This window comes from Nuphar pumila, chromosome 1 (genome assembly GCF_984573655.1).
Source record: "Nuphar pumila chromosome 1, dmNupPumi1.hap1.1, whole genome shotgun sequence".
Lineage (NCBI taxonomy): Eukaryota > Viridiplantae > Streptophyta > Magnoliopsida > Nymphaeales > Nymphaeaceae > Nuphar > Nuphar pumila.
The window spans coordinates 34,459,449-34,470,221 of NC_143249.1; the positions used below are offsets into that span (position 1 = coordinate 34,459,449).

Consider the following 10,773-nt stretch of genomic DNA (forward strand, 5'->3'; position numbering starts at 1 on the left):
GTCACTTCACTATTGTGTCTGCCTGCCCGTCCTACCTTTGATGAGCTACGAGCTAAATTAATTCAGTATGAAATGACTCTGAAAGGTTTTTCTGAAGAAACTCATGTTCATATAAATTCCCAAGTAGTTTTTGCCATAGGGGTGACTTACGGTCGAGGACGAGGGCGAAGTGGACACAGAGGACGTAGATTGCTCCCCACTCCAAATATGTCGATTCATGCTCAGGGACAAAGATCCATCCACACTTGCTTTTCCTTTGTAACAAAATGGGGCATATCAAGGCGAATTGTTGGCACAATCCAAAAAATAAAGGAAAGGCTCCACAGGCAGAACCCAAAAGTAAGTCTACCAGTATTAATAACAGTGGAGAGATTAAAGATCTGCTGATATCCGTTACTGCTGAAGTCATCTGGGTCAGGCATTTACTAACTGAAGTGGGAGAAACGATCTTTCCGTCTACCTTGCTGTGTGACAATCAAAGTGCTCTCAATATGTCATTCAATCCAGTACATCACAGTCGCGCTAAGTATATTGAGATCGACCAACATTTTGTGAGACAAAAAGTTGAAGAAAAAGAGATCGAGCCTGAGTTTGTCAATATTGAAAGACAAGTTGCAGATATTTTTACAAAGGGCTTGACAAAATATCGTTTTTGGAAGCTTAAAGGCAAGTTGTTCATGGTTCAAAACCATGATCAACTTGAGGGGGGGTGAAAAAGTGTGTTTAGGGTCTGATTATCACATCAGACCCGAGTTCACAGACCCGGACCCATATTATTGTTAGAAAGAGAGCCCCCAACGGTCACATTTGTGACCGTTGGGGGTTCCCAACGTCACTTTTGGGAGGCCCCCAATGTGGTACGAAATCCAAAAATATAAAAAACAAAAAAAATAAAAATAAAACAAAAATTACAATGCATATTCCAATTGGAATATGCGTAAAATGTTAATTTACAAGAATACCCTTGAGGGTATTTTAGGAAGATAAAATATATATATTTATATATAAATAAATAGAGATATGTATACATATATATATATGTATACGTATCTTTATATATATATATAAATATATATATGTACATTTAAGGATCAACATATTTTAACACCCCCCCTCAATCTTTGCGGGGAAACGAAAAGATTGAACAAAGGGCAAGACTCCAAGAGGCTCCGGCAAGGATGCAATGGAACTTGAAAAGGCCTTCCTCCTATTGTCTTCAAATTTCCCGAACTATCGGGGGTACTTCTCTTTGTCCTATCTCCAAGATCCTGTGAAATAACAACAAATCTTTGTACTATTATTCAAATGAAACATTTCTAACTAGCACAGGTTAGAAGAGATGCACATTATGCAAAAATGATACCAAAGTTTCAAAATCATATATCATGTTTAAAACAAAATGAGCGGAAGCAAATTATGCAGAAATAAATTGCAAGAATGCATAATGCATTCATAAGGTCCAACGTTGGACAAATATAACCCCATATTGGGGAATAATAAAATGGTCCACTAAGGGACACCACAATAAGCCTACAAAGATGCATGATATACATAAACATTATTGAATGAGGGCCCAAAAAGGCCATAAAGAGCATATGCATATACTTATCATGAAAAGAATTAATACTCAAAGAACACATTAATGAACATGCTTCAAACATGTAATGAAGTGCCAAACAAGAGAAACAAAGTCTCCAAGCATACTTTAGGCAAAATAAACCCAAGAGTTCACAAGGTTTTAAAATCATTTATGAAAGACATACATAATACTCATTTTGCATATAAGGGTGGCAAAAACCATAAGCACTTAATATATAGATTAAATGCTAAGAAATCAACTTGATATGCATATCAAAAATATGATTTGCTTGAAAAACATAAGTCATGAATGAAATTTTGCAAATTTCAACAATAGTTTATCCATTACAAACATCTTCCTCATTAGTCCTCCAAAACCCATAAATCAAGTGTATAAGCTACTAGATCAAGAATATAAAGCCATTAAAGGCCAAAGACACACACAAAGGTGTGTAAAAGAACCTCTTGTCTACATATAATAATACTTGAAATAAGTGCATCTACGACAAGAACAAGAGAATACATGCCAACATGGACTAAAAAGTATCTCTTGTCTACGTAAAAAATACACTTAAAACCAAATATGTTCAGCTACTAGAACAAGAGTAATAAGCCAACCATGGGCTAAAACATAATACATCTCTTGTCTACATATGATAGCACTTGAAATGAGTGAAATAAGCCAACCATGGGCATACATCTTAAGCGACTAGAACAAGGACACAAACGCCAACATAGGCTAAAAATCACACACCATGGTGTGAATCAACGTGCCTTGTCTACATATAAAAACACTCAAGACAAGTGTGTTCAGCTACTAGACCAAGAGAGCAAAAGCCAACAAAGGGCTAAAAACACACGAAGGTGTAATAAAATTCTTGTCTACATATGATGACACTTAGATAATGGGCATAAAAGGAAAAGACTTTTGAGGCAATAAACTTGTAATGAAAATAAACCTCGAATGAAACAATATTCCTTTTAAAACATGAATACTCATAACAATAACATTTTGGAATAAATGCATGTAAAAGTATCTTCAACAAGATGATAAAATAATTTTCTTTAGAACAAATGTGTGAACATACACACACCAAGAACACTTGTGAAAAAACACAAGAACACATGTGCACAATAAGCACAACATTCGGAATCACAAATGTGCAAATGCACTCATAAGATTCATAAATAAAAGGTTGGGCTATAATCCCAAAACACCTTGATTTTAAATATACCTTAAAGCATTTAAGGTTTCAAACACCATATGTCCATCACATTTACATAGAAGCATCCATAATATCAATGGCCACAAGAGAGAAAAAAAAAATGAGTGACACACTCATAATTAGAGATCAAATAACAACTCATTTTAGAGTCCCAAGGTGCCCATAACTCACCTCAACAACCATCTATAATATGGAAGGTGGACAATCTAAAATGATACAACACGAGGTGCCCATAACTCACCTCGACAAATATCTCTAATATGACAATAATAAGGCCAAATAAATGATGCATTAAATAACATGTGATGGACAAATATAAATGCCACAAAAGGGCAATAAACACATAAGGAATCATTTTCCAAAAAGTTTTTACAAAGAGGACCGATTAACAAATTGAACCAAAGGTCCAATATAATCCATCAAAAACAATTTTGCATAAACATGAATTATGCCTAATCTTTAAAAGAGCAACGTCTCCAAGCGAAAGCACGGAAGCACGCACATACACAAGAGGCCACTAAAGGGCAAAATAAACCACAAAAGTGGTCAAGCACAAAAAAGAGATAAAAAATATATTTCACTTCATAGAATGCTTCACAAGAAGCTTTTAATCAAAGGAATCATAAGAACCGTAATGGTTCACAAAGAAGGCTTTAACACAATACTCAAGGAAAAAGTACTTGAAAAATTATAGATTTGGGATTAAATCCCATACAACAAGTTTTAAATATTCTTTGATTGAGATGAGATATGCGGAAACGTACAAAGTGCTATAAGCACTTACAATGATTTAAAAAGGACTCAATATCTAAATTCATTATGTTTTTCACAATAAGAAATGTGCATAAAGGCTCCATAATGCAAAAATGTCTACGAAGAGACAATACACATGTAAGCACACAAGGCTTTATAAAAGATGTGCACGAATGCATTCATACAATACTTGAACAAATACACACCAAGGTGTAAACAAACATGCACTAAGGCATGTATATCATAAAAAAGAGGGAATGCATACAAGTGCAAATATTTTGAGAAGCAAATGTGCACAAAATACAAAAACACACAAAAGTGAGCAAGTATGCACTTTATAAAAAGAGCAATGCTTGAAATTCTCAAGTTTTAATTATGTAATTACATGCTTGACAAGTGCAATTGAGGACAACTAAAACTATATTATGGCCAATGTAGGCATTTTTAAAGATATTATTAAGAGATTTCGAAACCTTATGAAAAATACAAACCAACAAGTTTATAAGGATGAAAAATAAAATCATTTATACCAAAAAAGGATGCAATAGATGAACTATGCATTCTATGTGGGAAATTCCTTTTTTAAAAACAATCTTTCCTAATGGTTTATCATAAATAATTTTTCAAAAAAGAAACATTGAAAAACTTTTTAGGAGTTCTTATAAGTTATCATTAACAAGAACTTCTTTAGGATTCAACAAAGATTTTAGATGTGAGAGATTCTCATATAATGATTATATCAAATTTTTCAAAAAATGCACTAAAATCCATAATCAAGAGAGGAACTCAAATCAAATTAGGGTTCATATGAGAATTAAGAAATTTTAAGCAAAGATCATTATTTTAGCAAGAGATCATATATAATTTTAAAAGTTAACTTATAGGTCAATCATGAAATACTTATTTAAGAACTATAAATCTCACATAATTGAAGGTAATTTTTAAAAACATAAATTACTATTATATGCTATGAGTAGTTCGATAAATAGACACAAATTTTATATTTGGACAACAAACGATTTCACCAAATTTAGAAGGAGATATTTTCAAAATATATGAGCACACGAAATGTGAAAAGAAATAATTCAACTATCATGACCATCAAAACGAACAAACTATATGCAAGAAACATACTTTCAAATGCATAATACTTTTTGAGAAAAGGGATACATACCGAATAACTTCAAAAGCATAATACTTTAGGAAGAGCAATGAATACTTCACCATTTCTTGAGCGACACGCTTTCCGTTGCACCAAGAGACAACCCCATCATGACCTTGCTTTGATACCATGTTAGAAAGTGACTTGGAATACCTTGGGTTCAATAATGAACCCATACTTATGCACGTAAAGTGCAAATATACCCATTAAAGGGAAACAACACACACACATAATGTGCCAATACATAAAACCCATAAACAGGGAAAAATATGACTTAAAGTCATAAGTTACATATCATTGAAGAATAATGGAGAAGGGATGAAAACCCCATTACAATGGAGCATAAGCTCCCCCAAGAATGCAAAATACAAAGGGGAAATCCCCTATTTATAAGCATGAAAAGGGACCACCTTGGGGGCTCCCAAAGGGGACGTTGGAGAGCCCCCAACGGTCACATTTGTGACCGTTGGGGGCTCCCAACGTCACTTTTGGGAGGCCCCCAATGTGGTACGAAATCCAAAAATATAAAAAACAAAAAAAAATAAAAATAAAACAAAAATTACAATGCATATTCCAATTGGAATATGCGTAAAATGCTAATTTACAAGAATACCCTTGAGGGTATTTTAGGAAGATAAAATATATATATTTATATATAAATAAATAGAGATATGTATACATATATATATATATATGTATACGTATCTTTATATATATATATAAATATATATATGTACATTTAAGGATCAACATATTTTAACAATTATTAATGTACAATTTGTATAGCCTTGTTTTTCATTCCGGATCTGGATATTATACCAGACCCAGACTGTATATCATATATTAATAGATTGTTTAGGTCACGGTTTCATATTGAAATCGTGACTGCCGCAACTCCCCTTCCTCTATTCTTTTCTCTTTCTCTCAACGCAGGTTTTAGAGAAGATTTTGACAGCCATATCATAGCGTTATCAATTGTTGGCATCGCTTCAATCAGGCATTTTAGGCAGAAGATATCCCTCAAGCGCTTGCAACCCTAAAACTCTGATGGTCAAGATAATGTGGTTTCCAGATACAGGAGCGATTGCCCACGTGACTTCAGATGCAAGTAAACTTGACAATCTTAATAAGTATTATGGTCCGAAAAAAATCATGATTGGTGATGGATCTAAACTTGTTATTACTCACACTGGGACGACAAATTTAAAAGTTGGAAGCAAAAAATTGATACTAGAGAATGTTCTTGTTGTTTTTGAGATTAAGAAAAGCTTGATTTCCGTTACATGTCTTATTCCTTTGAGTTCTTGTCTAACGATTTTTGGTGGTGGTGGTGGTGGTGGTGGTGGTGACGGGCAATAGAATCGGTGGCTTGTATGGAGTCACACCGGAGAATGAGCAAGTCTACTATTCTACACGATTTTGATTTGTTAGCTAGGATGTCTGACACGCAAGACTCAGCTATCCCAATATGCAGCTGATTGATTTTCTAGTTAAATATAATTCTATTGAGGTAACTGCACAAAATAAATCTCCTTCAGTATGCACGAGTTGTCAAATGGGAAAAATGTGTAGGTTACCGTTTCTTCATATTGATTAACATTGTTCAAGATCATTTGATAAGATTTATTGTGATTTGTAGGGGCCAACACCCATATCTTCCTTTCAACAATTCAAGTTTTATGCTATATTTGTTGATGAATATTCAAGATTCACATGGTTTTATCCATTAAAGGCCAAATATGAGCTCACCGAAAAATTTATTGAATTTTACAATTTGGTGATTACTCAGTTTGAGAAAAAAATCAAAGTTTTCAAACCGATAAAGGAGGAGAATTCAATAGCCACGTGTTGGAAAAATTTTTGGAAGAAAAAGGTATTAAACATGTTAAAACCTGCCCAAAAACGCTCGAGCAAAATGGAATGGCAGAGCGTAAACATTGCTCTATTACTGAGCTGGGATTAACTATGATTTTTCATAGTAATATTCTAACATGTTTTGGGGTGGAAGCTTTCTCCATGACTGTGTGGTTGATTAATAGACTTTCTTATCGAAATCTTCACATGAAGTCGGCATTTGAGTTGCTAACAAAGAAACAATCAGACTTTTCTTGCCTTAGATCTTTTGGCTGCAGATGTTTTTCATATATTAGATACTACAACAAAAATAAGTTTGAACCACGATCCTTACCATGTGTATTTCTGGGATATAGTGAATTCCAAGGGGTACAAATGCTTTTATCCTCCTACTGGTCGTGTTTTTATATCCAGACGTGTTTTGATGAACACGTTTTTCCATATAGAGCTCCTGGTAAACTGTTTGCCTTTATAACTGACAATGAAGAATTAGTAAGTTTTATTGATTCAAGTCATTGTCATCAAGCTAACAATGGTATGCAGAGGAGTTGCGTTAATGATGATTGCAAAACTAGTGCTCTTCAAGATAATGCTTCCGGTTTTTCTAATGAGAGTCAAAATGATCATCAAAGCCTTGATAACCACGATCATGGAAATCCTGTTTCTCTTGAACCTGATGTTCAAAATGAAGAAAGTATTATTCAATCCGAAAACTCAGATGTTGCTAGGACAGATGTTCAGAACATCCATCGTATGGTCACACGGTCGAAAGAAGGAATAGTCAAACAAAATCAAAAATATTTTTTAGCTCTAACTGTGCCCTTGGAACAAAAAATAGTTAATGAGGCATTGAAGAGTTCAGGCTGACATCAAGCTATGGAAGAAGAATTGCTAGCATTAGAACAGAATGATACGTGGGTTTTAGTTCCTCGAACGCCCAATATGAATGTGATGGGGAGCATATGGGTTTTTAAGACAAAAATTAAAAGTGATGGGGGCGTAGAATGCCTTAAAGATCTCTTGGTGGCTAAAGGGTTCAGTCAAATACCTGGAGTTGATTTTGCAGAAACCTTCTCTCCTGTTATAAAACCTTCATTGATTGGAATTGTTCTAACAGTTGCTCTTGCCTACAATTGGGATATCTGACAGTTAGATATAAAGAATACTTTTTTACATGGATTCCTAAATCAAGATGTCTATATTAATCAACCACCTGGGTACAAAGATAAAAATAAACCCGACTTTGTGTGCAAATTGAATAGTCTTATATGGCTTGAAACGAGCTCCACAAGCCTGGAGCGACATGTTTGGTACATTCTTATATGTATGGGATTTTATTCTAGTGTTGATAATTCATCTTTGTTGATTTATCAAAGTAATCATGGGATAATGCTTCTTTTGCTTTATGTAGATGATATAATTCTCACAAAAAATAATCTCACTATGATAAATGATTTTGTTACCAAAGTTAGCAATGAGTTTGCTATGAAAGATTTGGGCTATCTCCACTACTTTCTGGGAATAGAGGTTCATCACTTTGCTCGAGGTTTATTTCTGAATTAGAAACGATATGCTTATGCCTTATTGGATCGAGCTCGGATGCTAGGCACCAAACCGGTCTCAACTCTTATGGCATCTAACCTTCGCCCCACCAAAGAAAGTGAAAGATTATTCTATGACTGTACTCTATATAGAAGTCTAGTCAGAGGATTGCAATATTTGACATTCACTATACCAGACATCTCATAGAATGTAAATTATGTTAGTCAATTCATGCAAAGTTCCACTGAGTTTCACTTTCAAATGGTGAATTTTTTTTACGGTACATTCATGGAATATCGAGTATCGAACCCGGTTATTGGCTAACACTCCAATTCAATTATATGCTTTTTTTTATGCGAACTGAGCCGGTTGTCCTCTTACCAGAAGATCCACCACTGGTTTTTGCACATTCCTCGACGCCAATTGCATATCATGGAGTGCTAAGAAACAACATATTGTGGCTCGTTCAAGTACCGAAGCCGAATACAAAGTGATGGCGTCGACAACAACAGAACTTACATGGTTGTCGTTTATTCTTCAGGACATTGGGATATATTTATCTGAACCACCTATTCTATTTTGTGATAGTCTTTCAGCTCTTCAAGTGACTATCAAACCGGCATTTCATTCTCGGATGAAGCATGTTGAAATTGACTTCCACTTTGTTCGGGAAAAGGTGGCTTGTGGCAGTCTCATCACCAAGTTTGTCCCTTCCTCCCGATAGCTAGCTGATATCTTAACCAAGGCACTTCCTTGGATTGACTTTGATTGATTCCGAAGCAAACTCGGTCTGTGGATTCACCCCAACTCGAGTTTGAGGGTGAATGATAATAATGTGATAAGGTATAACCGAATGAAGGTTCATGGTAGTGATAATGATCAGGAGATGAGGCATAACTGAATTTGAGATCAAGATAATGATCTGGTGAGTCATAACCGAATGGAAGATCAAGATAATGATAAGGTGATGAAGCACGATAAGGATGATAACCGAATGAAGAGTCTTGATAATGATCGGGTGAAGGATAATAACAAAGAAAGAGAGAGTCTAGATATGTTTGAAATACTTGATTGTAAAAAGGAAAACTATATAAAGAACTTTGATAATGGAACCTACTCAAGTCGTGAAATTGAGAAGAGAGCTTGTATCGTGGATGTAGGTGATCCCAATGCCGAACCACGTAATATCTTGTGTGAAGTAGTTGTTTATTTTCTGTTAAGTTCTTTTTGTTTTCAGGAAGTGGAGAAGAAAATGGGTGATCAGAGTGGAGTTATCGACTACATCCTTGAGGATGCAATTGAAAAAGGCCGATCTCCACTCCCATCACCCTCCCTATCTCCCAAAAACTGGCTTCCAAACATCAATGAGGGTAAATGGGGTAGGTAGCATTTATTAACTTCCCATCTCCCCTCCCATCTCCAGCTCCCAAACAGAGTCTAACTGGTGTTCATGCTGCAATAAATTGGTATGTTGGCTGTTAGATGATGAAGATGGTTTTGCAATTCAGAGCTATTTTGTTGCCATCTGTTTGTTTTTGTACGACTCATTGTATCTTCTGTATTTGTGGTTGAATGTCCTGGAATTCTACCAGTCATTGTTATGATTGTTGTTGTTGGCCCTTTATTGCTTTAGTGATTTTTGGTATTAAGATTTTTCATATTCTGCAATTTTGTTGCTGTCCTTGAAATAACACCAATAGTTGATCTGAGTGGTCCACAGATCTGTCAAAAATATGTGATGCTGAACTGTGATCTTTCACAACATTAGGCATCTATGTTGGTGATGATAAGGTCATCCATTACACTAGAGGTCAGGGTCAAGAGACGGGCACTGGAACAGTGCTTGATATCCTCCTTGTAAGCTCCAATCTGAACCCAAGACATGACCCCTGTCCCAATTGTGCATTCCAACAAGACACTCATGGAGTGGTCTCTTCATGCCTCGACTGTTTCCTGGCTGGTGGGTTTCTATATCGATTTGAGTATTCAGTGAGCCCTGCCTTCTTTCTTGCTAAAGCTCGGGGAGGGACATGCACTTGTGCTGATTCTGACCCTGCTGAAATTGTGATTCACCGAGCCACCCACTTGTTAAACAGTGGATTCGGATGCTACAACATCTTCAAGAACAACTGTGAAGATTTCACCATATACTGCAAGACGGGCCTGATAACAGTGGATGAAAGGACCATCGGACAGAGCGGTCAAGCCATCTCATTTCTTGCTGCTGCTTTCTCGTCGCCACTGCGTCTTGTGACAAGGAATGTGTATGGGATGGCTGCATCAGCCATTGGAGTCTACTGTGCCAGTCGATATGCAGCTGATATTGGCATGAGAAGGGATGTAATAAGAGTATCAGTGGAGGATCTAACAGCAAGACTTGGCACAAATAGCATTATATCTGGACTGCCTAGCGTTGCGAGTTAGCTTCATCAATTTACAGTGTCCGCAGTGCCCCCTAGCTTTGACCATTTTAATCCATCTTGGTAAGCCTTTCCCTGTACTGCTTTTGATCTGCGTTTGGGTAAAGAATAAAGTCCAAAACTTGCAGATTTGATTTTGATCTGCGTTCATGTAAACTTATAATCTTCTTCATGTATATCGTCCATATTTGCACTTTTTGCTCCTCACACAATATGCATATCACGTTTACTTTAGAAA

At 35.7% G+C, this 10,773-nt stretch overlaps 1 protein-coding gene across 1 annotated transcript in view; it reads left to right on the forward strand.

The window, feature by feature from the left end:
* LOC149848648 (protein LEAD-SENSITIVE 1-like) overlaps positions 1-10,773 on the forward strand; it is a 46,433-nt gene extending 35,660 nt beyond the window's left edge. The window contains exon 2 of the mRNA XM_089996675.1: positions 9,884-10,773. Within this exon, the coding sequence (XP_089852801.1) occupies positions 9,884-10,539 (656 nt within the window). The 3' untranslated portion in view covers positions 10,540-10,773. The remainder of the gene's footprint in view (positions 1-9,883) is intronic.